This window comes from Petaurus breviceps, unplaced genomic scaffold, assembly GCF_028583685.1.
Source record: "Petaurus breviceps papuanus isolate PSGF00001 unplaced genomic scaffold, PetGlider_PUasm1.0 90897, whole genome shotgun sequence".
Classification (NCBI taxonomy): domain Eukaryota; kingdom Metazoa; phylum Chordata; class Mammalia; order Diprotodontia; family Petauridae; genus Petaurus; species Petaurus breviceps.
Window position 1 is genome coordinate 6,407,230 of NW_027187374.1, and position 21,541 is coordinate 6,428,770.

The window sequence follows — 21,541 nt, forward strand, 5'->3', positions numbered from 1 at the left end:
ATTTCCTACTAGACTGTTAAGCTCCCTAATGGCAGGGTCTGTATTATACATATTCATATCTCCAACAGAGCTTAGTATGTGGTAGGCATCAATAAATTATTTGTCGAATGAATAAACCTTTTAAAAATAATCTACTAAATAGGTGAGAATGCTAAATAAAAAAATACAGAACTAGAAAAATGTAGTTATAAAAGACCTTTTAAGCTTTGCTTAGAAAAAAGACAAAATGTGAATTTAAAGATTTATTATTCATAAAAATTTTTAATAATTCATAGTTTAAACTCTAAGCTAAACAACTTGAAATCTAAATTTCTGTCATAAAGCTTTTATTAACAATGAAAGGCCAGTTAATTTTTAAAAATAACATCAGCTCAATACGGAATTTCATCTTGGTCTCCACTTTATGTCTTTTACTCCATGAAAATGTTTCTTTAAAGCAGTGTTGTCTGCCCATGTAGAATCTAGACAGGAGTCATCATCATTTTCTTCTAATTTCTGGGGGGAAAAATGTGTTTTTACTTGAAGTACGTTAGAAAGGTTCATAATAAAGCATGAGAAAGAATAAAAAATGTGCTTGGTGTTCTCCCTAAGGCTTTCCACTGACAACCTCATATTCAGGTTCCAAGGCTTTTGGGAGATGTAAAAGGAAGCTCACAGATAAAAGAAGACCATCTTGAGCTCCTGGATCTACACCCTTATCCAAAACTCTGGCCAACTTTCTCCCCAGGAATATTGCTTGCTCTCTACTGCAGATGATCTTGGGAAAAGAATTTGGCCTTCTAGCCTTACTAAACCTCTGATAAAAAGCACCTTCTAGCCTTACTAGACCTCTGATAAAAAGCAGCCTTTTTTTGTGTTACCTTGAGTTCCTCCTGCCTTTTGTAATAATACAGCATCATCTGTTTTTGTTCTTCATTACTTATAACAGGCTCCCGGGCTGGAGCTCCTTGACCTTTCTGTTGAAAAGTGGAAAACATTAAGAAGCAAATTAAAGTAAAATTTATTTCTATTTCAATGAGTCTGTGGGAGAATGGGGAGAATTCCCTTCAACCACACAGATAACAAGCTGTTAAACTGCTCATCTTGTGTGATTCTTGTTCACGTTCCATAAATCCTCCCCAGAGGACCTCCCCGAGGTGCTGAGGCCTTCCTCCTTCTGGATCTTTTCCTATTCCCTGGGTACAATACATCAGTAATTGAATTATCCCTCTGTTGTCCCTGGTACCTGTCACTCCCTCTCATTTTCCTCTATTTTGTCAATGACATGGATTCTTATTTGTGACTAACCATGTATTTCTTGAAAGATTTTTGTATCCCATTTGTTAATATCTTTTATAAAACAAACCTTAAGTTGGCAGTGGGGTCTTTACTGAAGACCAAATTTCATCAAAAGGTCAGCAGGGTAAGAACATTTGGATTTAGAATCAGAAGAACTTAGTTTGCATTCCCCTACTTCCACTTATTTGCTATGTCACCTTGAATAAGCAAGTTTCTTCACTTCTGTGGGTCTCAGATTCTCCACTTGGAAAATGAGGGGACTAGATCAGCGGATACCTAAGGTCCCTTCTGAGCACTAAGATTCTTGGGTTCTTTAGGAAATAACCCATTCTAGTACTAGGAGTTGACCTGAAATAGAACAATTTAGATGAAGTCACTGTAGGGACAGCCCTGTGGCTCCTGGGGGGTCTGGAGTTATGGCAACCTCAGTCTTTAAGGAAGGTTTAAAATTCACAGGATCAAAGATTTTAAAATGACAAGGACTTCAGAGGTTCCTGCCTCCAAATGCAGCTCTCTCCAATGACATCGAGCTGCCTCTTTCCCTATGAGGACAAGATCAACAACTGTCCCCAGGACATTAGTCATTTTATTTTTTCAGGACTTAGATATGGTCCATCTGATCTCCATCATACTATGAACATATCAATCTATTTCAGGAGCTTGGAGCACACTGAAAGCAGCCTCCTTCTGTATTGATGATTTTTAATCAGTTTAACAGTTTTGAAAAATGTCACTAAACATTCCCAATTCCTCATCAGGATTTTGCCACAGTGCCCATATTTTTCTATTTTAAATACATTTTAATTTTCCTACAGCATTTCAAATAATTCAACTTTGTATGCAAAAAAAAATAATAAATTAAGGGGTGGATAGGTGGTGCAGTGAAGAGAGCACCAGCCCTGGAGTCAGGAGGACCTGAGTTCAAATTTGGCCTCAGACACCTAAAACTTACTAGCCATGTGACCTTGGGCAAGTCACTTAACCCCAATTGCCCTCCCTTCTCCCCTCCCAAAAAGAAAAAAATTAAAAGTTAACTCTAAGCTACTTTTATAAGTTCCTTTTCCTTTTGTAGGTGAGCATAATAGATATTTTTATGTAGACTTATTTACTTAAAGCCTTGGGCCTATAAAATTATAATGTTTGCATCACTGATTTAAAAATCTCAAGATTTATTATAACTTTTCACTAGTTAGAAAATAACCAACCAGTTAAAGCTAAAACGTAAAGATAATGAAACATTAAAAACTACTTACTTGCTGAAGTTTGACAATGATTTTAGTTTTCTCATTTTTCCCCACATAGTCTGAAAGTTTCTGAGTTCTTTTTAACTCCTTTGCAGCCCACCACATTTGTGCCTCTGATTCATCAATGATCTGAAGTCCAGCCTGTAATGAATTAAAAGAATCAGCTTCAGGACAGGTTTGCCCCTGCCTCTCACTCTAATTTATGCAGAGATGGGGGACTATGGTTAGGAAATACTGCATGTACCTCTGAGACTCAGCTGATATGTTGGTGATTTTGCAAAACTGCTTTTTGTTTTGCCTTTTAAAATTCTTTGTTACAAGAAATGGCTCTCTGGGAGGAGAAAGATTTGGATGAAGGTAATTAAAAAGCATAAAGATATTTACTTTTAAGAGACTATTCAAACTTTGGGCTGCCACACCATTCAAATGTGCATTATCAAATTTTGAAACAGCACAGCTTGGCTTATTGCTCACTCCACACAAACACCAATCTACTAGAGACACCTAAAATCCTGACTTTTTGCCAGCATCTAAAACACTTGTCTTATTATTTCAGCCTTTTAAACTCATGAGCATTAATTTCCTGCTTTGGAGCCACATTTCATTCTAATCAACTTTCCTAAGGTAACAGGGAAGGCAGTGTATATAGAAGAGAGAGCCCTGGATTTGGAGATCAGAGATGCAGGTTCAACTCTCAGCCCTGTCACTTATTAACTACATAATCCTGGGCAAGTTACTTTACCTCTCTGAGTTTTCTCATCTATAAAATGGGGATAATTATAGTTCCTATTCCACAGATTTCTTGTTGGGAAACTATTTAGTAAACCTTAAAGTCCCATATAAATGGGAGTTATTATCTTTGTCTCGAAGACTTTTTGGATATGACATAAAGAGACCATTAAAACCAGACTGTTTGTGCACATTCAGGCACAAAGGGATCCGAACTGGTTCCAATCTTTTTTAGAGATCAGGTCTCCCATCTCACCAGACTGCAGTCCCCTGTTCCTCCCAGCTGACTGGCATGGTAGCTCTGACTCTCCGCAGTAGTAGGGACCCTGGCACATCCCCCTTCACCCCCAAAAAATGCCTCCTGATTCTGAATCTTTGAGAGTCAGTGCTGACTTTGGGATATCACAGAAACCATGTTTTACTATTAAGAGAAGAAATAGAAAAAGGCTCCCAAAGCTCAATCCCGGGAGCTGACATGACATTGAGCTGCAGAAGAACATTCAGTCCTAATAGTCTCTTCATTTTTTCAACTACAACAAACCTCAATTATCATATCCTTCAACCACTCACTAGGTCTGCCACACTGTTGACCTTTTCCTTTTTATTTTTTTTTAAATTAATTTATTGTTAGTTTTCAACATTCATCATAAGATTTTGAGTTTTGAATTTTCTCACCCTCCTCTTCCCCCCTCCACAAGACAGTGTGCACTCTGATATAGGCTCTACTTATACATTCATATTAAACATATTTTTACATTAGTCATGATGTAAAGAATTAGAACTAATGGGAAGAACCATGAGAAAGAAGAAACAAAAGAAAAAAAAGAGATTAAATAATATGCTTCAATCTGCATTCAGACTCCATATTTCTTTCTCTGCATGTAGATAGTATTTTCCATTATGAGTCTTTTGGAGTTGTTTTAGATTCTTGCATTGCTAAGAGATGTCGATCAAAGTTAGTCACTGCACATTGAGGCTGTTACTGTGTACAGTGTTCTCCTGGTTCTGCTGCCTTCACTCAGCATCAGTTCACATAAGTAGGCTAGTTCATATGTCTCTAAGAAGGCAGTATCTAACTTTATAAAAGTAAAGTGCAAGCAAAACTTATAGAGAGGCAGGATTTTTTGCTCAGTAAGAAGGCAGATGAAATTCAGTTTTACATCTACAGAACAATCAAAAATGCTTTTATAATGCCCTGAAGGCTATTTATGGGCCAAAGACCTGTAGTGTATCCTAACTACTTAGTGCTGTTGGAGTCACATTGATTAGTGATAAGGACATGATCCTGGGGAGACGGGCTGAACATTTCCACAGTGCTCTCAACAGACCATCATCAATCAATACTAAAGCCACCGACCTCAGGCTGAAGTCAATTCCTCTCTAGCTGAACTTCCAACTGAAGAGGTTTTGAACGCCATTAGATTCCACTCATATGGCAAAGCACCTGGTGCTGATTCTATTCCAGCTGAGATTTGTAAGGTAGGGGGTAGGGAGTCCACTGCTTATATAATAGGTGACAGAAATTTTCTGGGTTATATGGGAAGAGGAAGTTATCCCCCAGGAGTTCAAGGATGCCTCCATTATCTATCTCTTTAAAGGAAAAGGAAATAGGTTGCCATGTGACAATCACAGGGGTATTCTCTTTCTCTCAGTCATTGCCAGAGGCTTCCTTAATAGGCTGATCCTTCACCAGGAAGATGGCCATCTACCTAAGAGCCACAGTGGCTTCAGAAAAGGCCAAGGAACTGCTGGTTAGTGTTTGCTGCCTGACAACTCTGGAAGAAACACCAGGAATACAAAAAAGGTCTATATACAACCAAGGCTCGACTTGACCAAGGCCTTTGATTCTGTCAGTTATTGAGGGCTTATGGAAAATCAAGGCAAAATCTGGCTGCCCAGAGAAATTTATCAATATTGTACATCAGTTTCATAATGGCAGGCTTGCACAGGTTCTAGATAACAGATGATGCTCTTGTACTTTCCCAGTAACCAATGGAGTGAAGCAGGGCTATGTGCCTGCTCCTATGCTTTTAGCATGATGTTTTCAGCCATGTTGTTGGATGCCTTCAAGGACGATGAAAATGGTATCAAGGTCAGCAACTGCACTGACAGTAAACTATTTAACTTGAAAAGGCTAAAAACCCAAGACTGAAGTAGAGGGAGAGGTAGGGTGAGACTTTTTGTTTGCAGATGATTGTACACTCAATGAAGCCTCTGAAGCTGAGATACAACAGAATATGAATTTATTTTCTGCTGCTTTTGACAGGTTCTCCACCTGTCAGCACCACACCATTCATACATGGAACCATCAGTTACAGTAAATCTAAATATTTTGAATACAGTGGATAAGTCCACTTACCTTGGCAGTATACTTTTTAGGGATGTACACAGATAATGAGGTTGATGTGTACATTGCCAGGGCAAGCTTAGTGTTTAGGAGGCTTGAAAGGAAAAGTGTGGGAGAGAAGAGGCATTAGGCTGCCTAATCAACTGAAGGTCTAAATTGTCCCAACCTCATTGTTGTATGCCTCTGAAACCTTTACAGTTTACCAGCACCATGCCAGGAAACTAAACCACTTTCATTTAAATTGTCCTAGGAAGGTTCTGAAGATCACCTGGCAGGATAAGGTACCGGACATTGAGGTCCTTTCTTTAGATGAATTGCCAAGTGTTAAAACTAAACAGCAGAGAGTACAATTCTGATGAGCTGGTCATATTGCTTGAATGCCAAATGTATGTTTGCCTAAAAGACAATTTTATAGGGAACTCACACAAGGCAAGCATTCACACAGAAGTCATAAGAAGCAATGGTCACTCTCAAGGTCTCTCTAAAGAATTTTGGAATTGACTGAGACATGGGAGACACTGGCACGAGCCACCCAGCACGGTGTGCCTGCATCAAAGAAGGTGTTGTGCTCTGTGAGGAAAACAGAATTGCAGTAGCTCAAAAGAAATGTGAAATGCACAAATTTAGAGCCACGTCCACTCCAAAAGTTCACATGGACTATTAGTGCCCAACCTGTGGCAGAGCATTCCAAACCTGTATTAGTCTCATCAGCCACAGTAGGACACACTGTATCATTTTGGTATTCTTCAAGAACAGACAACAACCAGCCAGTTTCCAAGGTCTCCAAGTGTAGGGGCAGCTGGGTGGCACACTAAATAGAGCACCAGCCCTGGAGTCATATGACCTGAGTTCAAATCTGGCCTCAGACACTTAATACTTACTAGCTGGGTGACTTTGGGCAAGTCACTTAACCCCAACTGCTCTGCTTTCCCCCCTCCAAAAGGATAAAAAAAAAAAAAACCCAAACAAGGTCTCTAATGTGGGTTTCTGACAATCTGCGGGACTTCTGACAACTTTGGTGCTTCTTCTGGACATAAAACCTTGAAGGCTACATGTGTGTCTGGCTTCTGCTGGCACTAGATTTATTGACAGGTCTCTTTTCTATTTCCCAAAGAATTGAGGATGACTTTTTGTACAGCTCCAGGTAGAAGTCACTGTGGTTTCTTAATCATCACTCAGTCTCATAAGAACATCAGAATTTTGCTGGAGTAGATACATGGGAGTTGAGTACTGTGCCTCTGTTCAGGCAGGGATCTTGGCCCAAAGTCTGCCCCTTTAACTCTCAGAAGATGACTTAGTTTCTAACTTTACTGAGAATACTGCAGTCATAAACTTCCTCTACTTTTCCCCTAACAACTAAAAATAATTTCAGTTTCCTTTACTTATCTCCTCTTTTTTTTTTTTCCTATTTTGGAGAATGAAAAGTTCCTTCCCTCTCTACTTGTGCCTTTGGTCCCAGATCATTTCTACATTCCAGTAACCCTGTTCATTGCTAAATTCCTAGAAAAAGTAGCCTATTTTCACTGTCTTCATTTTACCCCCATGCCTTTGATCCTAAACAATATAGTTTATGCTATTACTACTAAACTACAACTTTTATTTCAAAGGTAATTAATAAACACTAAATGGAAAGGTTCGATGGCTTTTTCTCAATTTCTTCAACCCTTCAGTAGTTGATGGTGGCTACATTTAAAACTCTCTCCCTCTGGTTTTATTCTGTTCTCTATTTACCTCTAACTTTTGTTCCTTCACAAGGGTGTTTCCATTTCCCACTCCCTATGTATAGTTATTTTTTTTCAAGATCCTATTTTGTGATCCCTTCTTCCCGAATTTCTAATTTTGGTTAGTGTCACCAATAGTCTCCCAGTTAGCCAGGTTTCACTGTGAAACTCTCTTTTTTCTTTTTGGAGGGCAACTGGGGTTAAGTGACTTGCCCAAGGTCACACAGTTAGTAAGTGTTAAGTGTCTGAGGCCAGATTTGAACTCAGGTCCTCTTGACTCTAGGGCTGGTACTCTATTCACTGCGCCACCTAGCCACCCTCAAACGGCGGAACTCTTGATGATTCCTTCCCCTTTCCCTCTCCCCTCCATCCCATACACTTAGTCACAAAATCCTATAGATTCTAGCCTGAATTATCTTTTGCTAGGTCTCCTCCTTCTACTCCCAAGGGTTCCACCCTCAGACACTCATAATCTCTTGCCTAGCCTATTCCCATAGTCTCCTTGACTCTCTTCAATACATTCTATAAACTGCTGCTAGAGATTGATGTAATGAATGCATAGCTCTGATCAAATCATTCACTCCCCTGCTGAAAAACTTTTAGTAGCTCTCTACTGTCCAAACCAACCATACTTACCTTATGCTACTCCCCTATGCTACAATTTAATTGGACAGGTTGAAATTCCATATATATATATATATATATATATATATATATATATATATATATATACATTCTATCATTCTTTTGTATCCTTTCAGTTTGACTTGCCCTCTATTTACCCCTATTTCTGGCTACTGAAATCTGATCCATTCTTTAAGGCCTAGTTCAGATGCCACTTGTGTGAAGACTTTCCTGATTCCCTTACTTGGGCATAGTTTCCTCCAAACTCATTCCAAATTCTAGTATGCATTTTTATAACTCTTATGAAATTACCACATCTTAATCTGTATTATAGTTATTGTATACATGTCATTTCTCTCACTAGATCGTAAGCTTCTTCATAGCAAGGAATAATACCTTTGTATCCCACAAAGTCTAGCACTATACATAGTAGATGTTTACTAAATGTTTAATGAAAGAACAGAATGTGTTATTGCTGTACTAAATTCCTTCTGACCACATATACAAGGTATCCCAAATGTCTTGATGCAGTTTTAAGTGTTAATCAGTATTAAATTAGTATTAATTAAACAATTACTATTAAGTATTAAAGCTTAAAACTGCACTGAAGACTTTCTGGGACAACCTGTACTTCAGAAGTCAAAGTGATAGACTTTTAAACCCCTTCCAAGTGTGGGATTATTAAAAAAAAAATGTATAAAGCAGAACTCCTATATTTTATAAATAACTCCATTTCCTTATTCAGAGGAAATAAATCCATATCACACATGACAACTACATACCTGAGTTCCTGACAAATCTTCTTTATACTCAAACTCCATTCTAATTGGATCATATGGTGGCAATCCCATTGGATACACAATCATTACAGCTCCTCGAAGCTGGTCCAGTGCATCTTTCACCATCTCCATAGTAACACATACATTAGCTTGCACTTGTTTCTGAAATTGAGCAAACACTACTACTTAAGTATAATACAACTATAAACAAAGCAGCTCCTATATTGTGATTACATTTTGTACTCATTTAAAAGTAAAGACAAATAACTAAAAAAAACCAAACAAACCATAATTCCATCAGGGGAAAAAATGCCTTTTAACTTCTTCCCTCAAATTCTTGAATCAAAAACAAATCCACACTAATAATAAGAGGAATGTCTTTTCCCCAATAAAACAATCTAATTAACACTAAGCATACACAAGACTAATCTATGGATATACTAGTTAAACTTCTCATTAACACTTATTTTAAATAATTAAAAAATAAAATACGTATTAATCCATGTCTCACTTGTGAACTACATATTTACCAAAAGTAATAGAAATACCTCATGCAGAACATATTTCCACATTAGCCATGTTATGAAAAAAAAGGCAAGAAAAATCAAAGAAAGTGAAAAAGTATACACTTCAATCTGCACTCAGAGTTCATTAATTCTCATCACACCTTGCTACTTTTAATCTTCATGAGCAAAAAGCAGACAAACCCAAAAAGAGGCTAAGGCTAAGTGTGGAAGCATTTCAAGCTGGAAGGGTTAGTACATGTAACATTACCTTAGATATTAATGCTTTAGCTTCTTCTACAGTCTTCTTCAAAACTTGCATCATTTTTTCATTTGGAGCTTAAAAATAAGAAGTGATAACTTTTTATGAGAAGCTTTAAATATGATACATGCTTTAATTCTAATTAGTGGGCATCTGGTAGCAAGTTTAATGACAGGTTATGTTATGTTATGTTATGGTAGTGGATTCAAGAAGGTGGTATGTTAAGGGCAGTAGCTAGACTACATAGCTGGGTAAAGACAGGATCTCTTCACAATTATAATTTTTTTGCAAAATGGCAAAGTTTGGGAAGCAATGATATGGAGGAAGATTTGTAGGCTAAAAAAATGGAAAGCAGTGAGAATAGTCAGAATTCCTTTATTTAAAGAGAAGTTGAAAATTTTCAGTTGAGAAACCAAGAGACACAAGAAAACCAAGTTGAACCCTCATGTATTTCAGACATCAATTGCATACTGAAAATATTTGTGACAGGCAATTTTACTCCAAAAGTTAGCAGCCAATTTAAAATAGTCATTGCTTAAACTGGCTTTCCTTATATTCAGAATTAGTATTCTTTCTGAATTTCACTTCTTTGCTCTACAGAGAATAGAGAGCAAGTTTATAGATGAACAGGTAGAGATTGAAAGGATACAACAATAGCACCCTCCAGCACAATGCAAGCTTCTTGCAGGCAGAGATCATTCTTCATTTCCACCTTTGGATCACCTCAGCTGAAAACAATATCTTGCACACAACAGGCACTTAATAAATGTAAGCTGAACTAAAATGCTTCTACCATTATCAGTTTTCAAAGGTCACTTTAGGTCATAAACTCCTTAAAAGGACTGTATTTTCAATTTTCAGAGGCTTCATGAAACAGAGTATTTCTAAATATGCCAAGTACACAAAAGATGCTCAAGAAACATCTGAGTGGTTGAAATTTTTCTCAATTCAATTTTTACTTATAAGGGCTTAGTTTTCATGAAGAGTGTAATCTAGTTGATATTTTACAATTTTATGCCTCCATCTCTCATATATTAAGGGGATAACTGCATTCCAGATATGATTAAGGGCTAATGAGTCATCTCTAAAGTGCTGGGTCACAGAGAGATATGGCTCCTCACAATAAAGTGGGACTAAAATATATCTGCATTCTTCTTCCTATTTCTGTACAGATCAAGAGGCCATTTAAACAAACTCACACTTCTGCAAACCTTAACAGAATGCAGACCTAAAAATTTCCCCAGTAAATATTGCTCCACACTATATTTAAAATATAGCTGCCACGGTATGATAACAAGAACTCATGAGCTATACTTATCTAATCCTGCATATTATCAGACTGGTGTCTTATGATAAGAACACATAAAATTAAGTTTGTGCTTGTGAATTTGTGTTAAAATGGGGCGGCCAGGTGGCTCAGCGAGTAAGAGCACCGGCTCCAGTGTTGGGATGACCTGGATCAAATCCGGGCTCAGATACTCAGCACCACACCCAGAAATAACTGGCCGTGTAACCTTGAGCAAGTTACTTAACCCCGATTGCTTAAAAAAAAAAACTGTGTTAAAATGTTGAGACTACTTTTCAACTGAAAGATAATAAAGTACTACATTTTCTAATTATCAATATTGCCCAAACTTACTCAGACACATAGAAGAAAAAAGTTATTTATGGCTTGATTACCATGACCATTTCTTCGTCCAATTTCATCCTTCTTGAAAGCTGAGCCCCCACTAGGTACACATTTTTCAGCCCATTCGTCCTTTAATTTCAGTTCCTCAATTTGTTCATCTGTTAGTCCTTGCATATTAAGTGGCAGAAATATGCCATGGTCTGCTAGTTCTTCCATTTCTTGAAATATGGACAAAAAAGAAAATTAGAAAATATATTTCAGAGCTATATTACCATCACATATCTGAATAACATAGTAACTAAAAGGACTTTTAGATACAATCTTACTTGTTACAGATATAGCAATACTATGAAGTATTACTGCTCTCATTATCCTACATTTTACAAAGGAAAAACCTAAGGTTCAAAGAGAGTAAGAAATGTATCCAAGTTACAACGGGAGGAAATGACTGAACTAGGACTGGAATCAAGGTCCTGAAACTTCTAGTGAAGAGCTCTTTCCACTTATCAGCTTGTGAATGCCTTTTTCATATACATTTTTTTTTTTTTAGAATTCTAGAGTTGGAAGAGAATTTAAAGGTCATCAAATCCAACCACCCACCAGCAGATGCTGGAATCTCCTTGATAATATCCAGTTCCTGCCTGACTACTTCATAAGAGGGAATTAAGCACAGATTAAGTAGGAATGCAAATTTTTTTGAATAGCTCTAATTATTATAGTTTTTCTTCATATTGAATCTGTCTCTCTATGACTTTCACTGATTGGCTGTAGTTCAACAAATATTTATTAAACACATACCATATATAACTCACTTTTTTTATTGATGAAACAAGGATAAACATGATAATTGCTCTTTGGAATTGAAAAGCTAATAGGTAGGGAAAAGATATATATACAAAAAACGATTAAACAGAGAGGAAAGTGAGAAGCACATGAGGAATGACTAGATTATTTAACAGCACCTGTGCATCTGAGCACAGACCAGTTCTCCAATTATCCCCCTCAAAAACACTAACAAGCAACTCTTAAGTCAAGCTTAAAAAAAAAACTCACAGGAAAGGAAAATATATATTCAAAGAAATCAATGAACTAAAAATGCTCCAACAAAATAAACAAACAAGGATCTAAAAAACCATGAAGTATCCAGAAAGGGGAAAAAAATTAAACTATAGCCCTTGAAATAAATGTATATTATAGAACATATCAATCTGGATAAGAAACAAACTGAAAAAAGGAAAAACTGATATCAGTGAAGAAAGAACAAAATAAAATGACAATGAAACTATTTTTGAGTTAGAAGTATTTGTGGAGAATATAAACAAAACTGGATGCAGTGAGTTGAAACTTGTATTATAGGGCAAAATAAAATGGTAGGAGAACCAGAACAACAAAATAATTGCAATGCTCCCCCCTCCCTCTCCTCACACAGCTGGTGTTTGAAAGCTTTGCCAAGCAAAGATGATGGAAACAAGGAACTGAACTCAGAGAGAGAACCCCAGAATTATTGGTATCCCCAAAAATGTTTCAGAGAGCCCAATGACCACATTTTAGCAAACTGTGCAAGAAGGTCCCAGAATTGAGATAGACTGCAGTACAACAAAACCTAAAGGGCACCAACAGGCATGAACCTCCAAATAAACTCATTTAGGTTTGATAGCATTAAACCTTCAATTTACAAAACCAAAGAGCAGTAAAGAGTAAGATAAAAATCACATATTAAAGAATGCCAAACTGATGTGCAGAAGATTTTTTACCCAAGATAAAGAAAAAAGCAAAGGCACAGAGACAGAAAAGGTGATGAGCAAAACAAGTGGCTTTACAAAGCAGAATAGTTTGACTACAAAACAGCATAGAAAGGTAAATCAGAGACTGATTATGGATAAGAAATCTATACTTTATTTTGGCAGTAGAAGGGCATGGTCCCTTGTTGTCCGAATAATTTTACTAATGCGATGTGAATAATGGACTGGAGAGGGAGGATAGACCGTAGGCAAGAAGATCAGTTTGGAGGTTATTATAGTAGCTCAGCTAAAAAGAGATAAGGGCAGGAGCTAGAGTAGTGATGGTGTAAATGTAAAGGATGGAACAAACATGAAAACTGTTAGAGAAGTATAATCAGTTGAGGGAACTAGGAAATGTTCATTCTGGAGGGGGAGAGACTCAAGATATAACTGCTGAAGAAAGATCTAGGCACCCACCCAGAAACACCTGGCCATATAACCTTGAGCAAGTTACTTAACCCCAATTGCTTAGGGGCGGCCAGGTGGCTCAGTGAGTAAGAGCACCGGCGCCAGTGTTAGGATGATCTAGAGATCGAATCCTGGGCTCCGACACTCAGCACCACACCCAGAAATAACTGGCCGTGTAAGCTTGAGCAAGTTACTAAACCCTGATTGCTTAAAAAAAAAAAAAAGATCTAGGAAGAACAATTAGAAGTTGCAGAGAGGAAGATTTTTTACTCCATGTAGAAGTTAATCGCTATACTTGTCCAAAAGTGAAATAGACTGTCTGATAAGGTAGTGAGTTTCCCATCAATGAAAATCTTTGAGTGGAGGTTGGCTGACTACTTAGAAAATACACTGCCATATTCTTTGCTGTCACACCGTAAGGACCATTGAGTGTTTTCATCTGACTGTGGCTGAACTTCCTACATGTGTTCCTCCTGTGAAAGGCTAATTCCTTGGGAGAAGAGATTCTTCTCTATTTGTAATCCTAGCACTCAGCACAATGCTCTCTGCATTTACCAAGTGCTTAAAACATGTTTTTTCATCCGTTCATTTGCTGAGGAGGTTAGAGAGAGTTCTATTCAGGTTAAAGGTTGAAATAAGTAATATCTGAGCTCCTTTTCAACTCTGAAATTCTGTGACAGAACTTGGCACCTGGTTAAAAGTTGAGGTGGAAGATGGGGAGGAGAGAGACAAGGCAGTGTCTGAGAATGGAAACATGGATGATGGTGTTAACACTTACAGAAAAGGGGAAGTAAGAAAGAACAGGAGGATCTGGAGCCACAGAGATATACAGAATGAAATCTATGAGCCAATTAGCAATGTGACATCTAGGGAAGGCGTGCCAGACATGGAGTAGTCAGAGGACTTGGATTTGAAGCCTAGCCTTGTCACTTTTCCTACATAATTCTGGGCAAATCCCTTTGCCTCTGTAGGATCACAATTTCCTCATCTGTAAAATGAAGGGTTTGGATGAGATGATATTTCACATACCTTTCAGTTCTATAGCTATGATCTTATACTCCCCTTCTAGCCCTTGTGTTGGGATTTTTCCTGCCCTCACCCAAGATGTTAATGAACAGAATCATAGGCACAGTCCTGCAGGCTGACATCTAAACTAGGATTCTATGGAATACAATTAACAAGACAGAAATTTGTGATATATGTAGATTGAAGAAGAAAAGATTTGGGCGACTCAGGCTGTAGAGTAGAACAGCTGGAAGGATGGATAGTGGTGTTCTCAACACAAAGTGGGATGTTCTGCAGGAGGTGAATTTGAGGAGGAACTGGATATGCTGAGCCTGAGGCGCCTTAGGACACTGAGATACAGAAGCCGAGGTGACATCTCCTGAACATATCTCATGTCCATCCCCTTTTCTTCACTCTCAGGGACATGAGTCCTCCGTAATCTCACTGTAGCTGTCGAACAAAGGGGCAGCATGTTGTTGTTGTTCAGTCCTGTTTGACTCTTCATGACCCCATTTTGGGGTTTTCTTACCAAACATACTGGAGTGTGTAATAGAAATGTAAATTTAAAGATCTCCCTGCCCCTAGGCTAAAGTGCACCTGGAGCCTGGGGTGGGAGGCTTGTTTTTCAGTAGATACTTTTTGATTGGCCAGTGGGTCCAGAAGGTTGTTACATTCTCTGGGCCAGGAGAAGGCTATATAAGCCCTGATGTGAGGCTTTGTTTTGCCGCTCACTTTGAGAAGTGTTCTGTGATTTGATCAGATGAGACTTTGGGAAGCCGTTGTTGAGAGCCCCCTGGCTTTGAAAAACCCAGATGTTGATTTGGTATGGATGTAATGGTTGGACAGTTTGGAAACCTGTCTACTTGATAATTCTGTCTGTATATTCTGAAGTTCGGGGTGCTGACTTTTTCCCCCTGAACTAGGTAAATGATACATATTTGACTGATTAAAGTAAGCTTGTTAACCCATTTTGAGTTGCTTTCCTTTAACAAAGCAGATCTAAGAACCTGTGTTGGCAGCCACCCTGGGGACGCTGGGGTGCTTGCTGATACAGAGTAGTTTGCTATTTCCTTCTCCTGCTCATTTTACAGATGAGGAAACCAAGGCAAACAGTGACCTGTCCAGCTAGTATGTGAGGCAAGATTTGAACTCAGGTTTTCCTGATTCTGGACTCAGTGCTCTCTCTACTGTGCCACCAAACTGCCCCAGGGGTAGCACAGTGCAGTGGTAAAAGCAATGGTTCTGGTGTCACATAACTCCAGGTTTGTTAGTCTCCTTTGGCCCTTTCCTCATTTGCAAAATAAGGGGTTTTGGATTCATTGGTGACCAAGGTCTCTTCCAGCTCTAGATCAATAACTCTATGACCAGTTCAGGTTCTCAGCATTGCTTGCATGGACTACTGCAAGTTTTTGATTGGGCTCCCTATATCAAGTATGTCCCCCTCTGATCAATCTATCTTGCAACCATTAAAGTCATTAAGAAGCATTTATTAAGCACGTACTCTGGGCCAGGGATGCTTCTAAGGGCTGGGAATACAAATACAAGCAAGAAGAACAAAAGTCCCTGCCCATGAGGGGCTTATAAGCAAAGTATACAGAGAGAAGCCAGCACCTAAAAGGAAGCTGAAAAGGGTGGGTGAGGAGAGAAAGGGAGAGAGAAAAAAGTCAAGAGTGGAGTCCAGAGAGGAAGGAAAGAAGGAACAAGGCTGGCCTCATTAAGATGGACGTTCTGGGAGGAATGGAGCAAAAAGAGGAAGGGCTGCAGGGCCAACTAATCTTTTTCATATAATTCAAAATAATTTTCATATTATTCGATATGATATGTGTAATGATTATACTATCTAGATCTGATGGAATTCCTCTATTTTCCAGGAGATCCTGGCCTGAGAGCTGGAGGTACAGCTGACACACTGCAGCAGAAAGTGATCAATCACATCTCCTGACATTCTAACAATCCCTGTGCTTGTAACCACTGAGTGAATGGAACCAGGTGCTGCACTCCTGTTCCTGCCATGCCGACTCTGATTCTGTACCCTGCTAAACAATCATAAGGCTAAACAACCCTTAAGACTTGAGACAATACAACAAAGTTCAATGATTCCCACATGTAAGAGTTTGGACTACATTTAGAATTCTTTTGTCACAGTGTAAAAAGTAATCTAAGAACTCATAAGTGGAAGCTAGAGAAGAAAGGAGTAAACAAGTTGTCCTCCTAAAGCACAGGTGTGACAAAAATTCACTTTCCTGCTCAAGAAGCTCCAGTGGTTCCCTATAACCTCCGGGACCAAATACAAACTCAAATGTCTGGCATTTGAAGCTGTTCACAACTTGGATCCAACAACTTTTCCTGTCTTACTTTATATAACTCTCCTCCTAGTACATTATGGTCTCATCAAAGTGGTTTTCTTTCTGTAGTCCTCACTGATAACACTCCCTCTCCTGCTTCTGCGACTCTGCACTGGCTCTCCCCCATGCCTAGAGTGGGCTCGCCCTCCTTCCTTCTGCCTATTAAAATCCCTACTTTCCTTTCAAGTTCAGCTCAGGCACCACCTTCTACAGGAGGCTTTTGCCGACCTCCAGCATCTCCCAAATTACCCTGCATTTCTTTTGTACATAGCATATGAACATGCTGGGACAACTGAGCTCCTTGAAAGAATGGACTACAGGGGGAAAGGATAAGGGAGGGATCTTCAGAGGGGAGCGTGAGGAAAGGGGTTAAAGCAAGGATACAGAAGGGTGTTTAGATTAATGGGAGTAGGAGGGATCCTTGGAGTGGGGGTAGGTTAAGTAAGAGGAGGGAAAGGTAGCAGGAGATAGCGGAGTCAGGAGGGATAGGAAATAAGCTATGCACAAACATAAAATAAAGATTAGGGTAGAATTTGTTAGGGAAAAAGGAGCAGGGTAGCAATCATGATCTTGGACAAAGTCAAAATTCAAAATAGTTTGAATCAAAAGAGAAAAATAGGGAAACTACACTGTGTGTCAGCCATATTCATCAACGTTGTTTTAGACTATTTAAAATAACTCAACAATATAAGTAAGGTTGGACTATTGCTGTGGTGTAGGAAATGAAAAGCTTTTGGACTTGGAAAAAATATGGAAAGACTATTATGTGTACTTGTGTGTGTATCTTTATAGATATAGATATATGTGTATGTATGTATATATCCGTGCTTAACTAGTAACCTTCTGGGGGGCAGAAGAGGGAAAAAAAAAAATGTTAAAAGTGCAAAGCAGAGAACAAAAGAAAACTTAAAAGGAAGAAAAGATGGACTGCTCTCAGCACAATGCATAGTTATTATATAGGCTTTCTTGAAATGGGTATTTGTTGCTGTTTATTCTGAATCCTCTCTTATGTTCTGCTGTGTACATGGTAATGCTTTTTCCCCCTTTTCTTATTTTATATTTGTTTCAATATTTAAGTATACATGTTTCTTTTTCTTTTCGTATATTTTAGTATTTAAGTCTAAAATAAATTTTAAAAAGCAAAAAAACAATAAAAATTAATTTCTTTTTAAATTAAGAACAGACTATTAAATTTTTGTCTTTATATCCCCAGCTTCTAGTACAGTGACTGGCACATAATAATTAATTACTAAATGTTTAATTAAATTGAATAGAATCAACACTCTTTGGGTATGATTAAGCACCCAAATCACATTTCTCCATTTGATATCATGACAGACTTTATTATCAAAAATCTTGCTGAATCATTTGGTCTCTCTGCCTCAGTTCTCTCCCCATGTCAGTTCATTCTCCATTCAACTGGCAAAGTGATTTTATAGAAATCTCCCTATCAATAAATGCCAGTGGCTCCCAATTAAATCTAAGACCAAATATCAAGTCCTTTGTTTGATATTTAAAGCTCTTCACAACATGGCCCCCTTTCTTCTTTTCCAGTCTTCTTATATTTTATTCCCTTCCATGTATGCTATGATCCAGTCACAGTGCTTGCATCTCTGGACCCATGCCTTTGCACAGTTGATCCCCAGGTCAACTCTCCCCTCCTTACTTCAGTCTCTTAGAAGTGATGCCTTCCTTCATAACTCAGCTCAAGCACCACCTTCTGCCAGAGGCCTCTCCTGTTCCTCTCTGCTGCTAGTGTTTTCCTCACCACAGTTACCATCCATCTACCTTCTACATATCTTGCATGTACATGGCTCTAGCAGGTTTGGAATCGCTACTGGGGAAGGAGTCAGGGAATCTCAGGTCTGGGTTGGAAGATATCCCTCCTAGCATTAGCTCACCTGCAAATTTCAAGAGGTACGTCATCTTTCTCTATATTGTTAAACAACAAAAGGCCAAGCATAAATCCAGGGGAGCAGGCACTCCACTGGAGACATGCTGCCAGAATGATGTTGAAATTTTCTGGCATTTCTAAATCCATCTGTCATCTAGCCTACATTTCTCTCTCGTCCACAAGAATAGCATGAGAGACTCTGTAAAATGCTTTGATGAAATCTAGGCAAATTTTATCTAGCATCCTGCCCTCGACTACCAGTTCAAGAGTAAGTAACTTGACCAGGGTCACACAGTAAGTGGCTGGGGCAGGATTTGAATTTAGGTCTTCCTGACTACGTCACCTAGTCAACATCAAATGTGGCCTAACTATTCCTCTAGCACAACATTCCAGGTCCTACTTTAATAAAGGTTGTTTCTTGAGTCTGGAACATTCACCCACCTCATCTCCATTTCTTAGAATCCCCCAGTTCCCTTTAAGGTCAAGACTTTCCTGACCTCCTAACTCCTGGCATTAAGTACTCTTCCATACTCACAAAAGCATATTTTTGTATGTATTGGTATACATGTTTTCCTCTGAGAAGACTGTAAAATCTTTCTCTTCTTTTCTCCCCCTGTCTCCTCAGAACCTGGCCCAGGCCATAATAGGTATAAATGTCTGAATAAAACTTAATCTTCAACAAAGCAGGAGTTTTGTTGGTGAAAGTTGAGTTAGATATATGTATGATTTCAGTGTGAAAACTCCCTCCATAAGGCAGATTTGCAACTCATCTGTAGGGAGTTTCCTAGCTCACTGAGACTCTCATCCACATTCACAAAGCTGGTGTGTGTCAAGATGCCGGACTTAAACCAGACTCCAAGACTAGACTTCTGTTATTTAAAAAAAAAAATACATCTCTATAGATCTCTATGGAGATACAGACCTAATCTATCCATTTAAATCTAGATCTATACACAGACATATCTATATGTCTATATTTTGACCGGTACTTGTTATTTTATTATTGTAAGAAATTTCCTGTGAGCAATACTCGCTTACACCATAAGCAACTCAAAAGTCCAACTGTTCTGCAACTTTTTTAGAGTTTTAGAGAAGTTGTGACTTGCACAAGGTCACAAGGCTAGTATGTGTCAGAGACTGCACTTAAATTCAGGACTTGTTGATTCTGGGGCTGGGTCTACATTCGTTTACTGGGGAGAATAAAAAAAAAGCCAGCCACAACAAAACAGGTGAATCCTATTTCTGCGCAGGGATGAAAACCCCGAGCAAGCTTCAGGGGTGCGGGTACCTGAACAGATGCGCTCCACCTTGAGCCTCCCATTGTAGATCCTGGTGACCTGCTGGGTGAGCTCCTCTATCGGGGTGCTCCCGGGCGCCTGCAGCAGAAACTGGCTCTCGTCGCCCCGCTTCACGTGAAGATAAACCATCACTGCTGAGGGGGCACCGGAGACCGGCCAGAAGGACAGCGCGCACGCGCAGCTCGGCGCTATCGGAAACAAGGACACCCGAGCAGTTAATAACGGGAGGCATGACCTCCTGACTCTGGGGTCAGAGTGTCGATGTCTGGGCAGCGGGGCTGGCAATAAGGGACGTTTGAGGCGGAGATCCCCCAGTCTCGGAAAGCTAGGAAAGTGTAGAACACCACCCCCTCTACCGGAACTATCAGTTGCTAAGGGTGACCGACTACAACAAAGCGTCGGGAGTGGGGGGGGGGGGAAGCAGTGGGGGAATGGGGGAGGCTGAGGAAGGCCTTTATCCCATCGCCCCACCTCGTCTTCCCAAGTGGAATTTGAGCTGCGGAAGCCCCAAACCGTTACCAACCGCTTCAACGTCTCCGAGACCAGGAGCTGTCCGGATTCCCCCGCACCGCCAGGGAGACGCGACGAGATGGCCCGTCACCTCCCAGCTCGCGGAAATGACTTCACGCCGCCCCGCCCTCCCCGTCATCGTCTCGCGGTGGCTCTCTGGCGCCGCCCTCTCGGTCTTGTTAAAGGCGAGCAGGAGCCCTGATTGGCTGCTCCGAGGACCGACCTTAAGCTCGGCATCTGCTGCATAAATGTACGTACCAGTGTATCTCCTTCCTCCCCCCACTGCCACACCACGAAACTCGCAGCGCGAGCTGACTCGCTCTCCACGTCCCCATCTTCTGTCAAAGGGCAGAAGGGCACCCCAGCTCGCGGGGTTGTCGTGAGGACCAAAGGAAGTAGCATATGCAGTATGCTCCATAAATACTACCTATTGTTATTAATTAAAAGGCATCCCAAACACGTTTCCTGCTCTCTTCTCGGATGCAAAAAAACTTAATCCTACTCATACCCCAAAATCTGTTTCCCATTTTATGTTTTTCCTGTGTCAGCTGGAGGGGGATAGGTAAATTTAACCATCAGGAGGTGGATAGCTATGGATGGGGAAATCTCTCACACAAGCCTGGGAAATCCTGGTGGAGATTTGTGGGTCTATCTCCATCCACACTGTGAAGCTCAAACGAGAAGATGGATGTAGAGCACTTTGCAAACCTTGAAGTTCTATATATATGCCAGTTATTTTTAGCCTCCAGTTTGTTGATGTTTTCCTTCCCTGAGACTTGTCAGCTCCTGCTGAGCTCAAGCAGTGTCTACAGAGCTGGCAATACAAGGTTGGGCTGGTAAATACTTAACTGGCTCTCAAATAAGTACAAACTTTTAAGTCCAATCTGTGTTATTAATAGTTTTAAGTCTAGAGCAATCAACAAAATCAAGTCCTAATTTGTATTTATTGCTGATTTCTAAGGTGTGCATGCTCATACTGAAAAAAAATTTACAATGGGCTCTCAAAGTTAGTTAGAAACAGCTCCCATACAACCCTTTATAAAGTCATTGATCCTTTTGAATTGGCTGGTTTTCAGTAAGAGGTGATGACTGTGGCTTAAAGTCATGGGTTTTCTGTAGAACTCTTCATCCAGCCCATGTTTTTAGAATTTCTAAACAAATAACATATAATAATTAGGAAACT

General features: G+C 39.5%; 1 protein-coding gene across 2 annotated transcripts; it reads right to left on the reverse strand.

Moving 5' to 3' along the window:
* Positions 1–241: 241 nt before the first annotated feature.
* CFAP298 (cilia and flagella associated protein 298) lies at positions 242–20,503 on the reverse strand. Of its 2 annotated transcripts, none has more exons than XM_069074906.1 (8): positions 20,372–20,503; positions 19,839–20,036; positions 11,168–11,335; positions 9,497–9,564; positions 8,726–8,884; positions 2,532–2,663; positions 861–956; positions 242–495 (listed from the first exon to the last, which is right to left on the reverse strand). In XM_069074906.1, exons 2-8 carry the CDS (start codon positions 19,975–19,977, stop codon positions 385–387), a joined length of 873 nt encoding a protein of 290 aa, XP_068931007.1. In that variant the 5' UTR covers positions 19,978–20,036; positions 20,372–20,503; the 3' UTR covers positions 242–384. The 2 variants fall into 2 exon arrangements, with proteins under 2 accessions (XP_068931007.1, XP_068931006.1); XM_069074905.1 differs by having other exon boundaries at positions 20,320–20,466.
* Between the last annotated feature and the right edge of the window lie 1,038 nt (positions 20,504–21,541).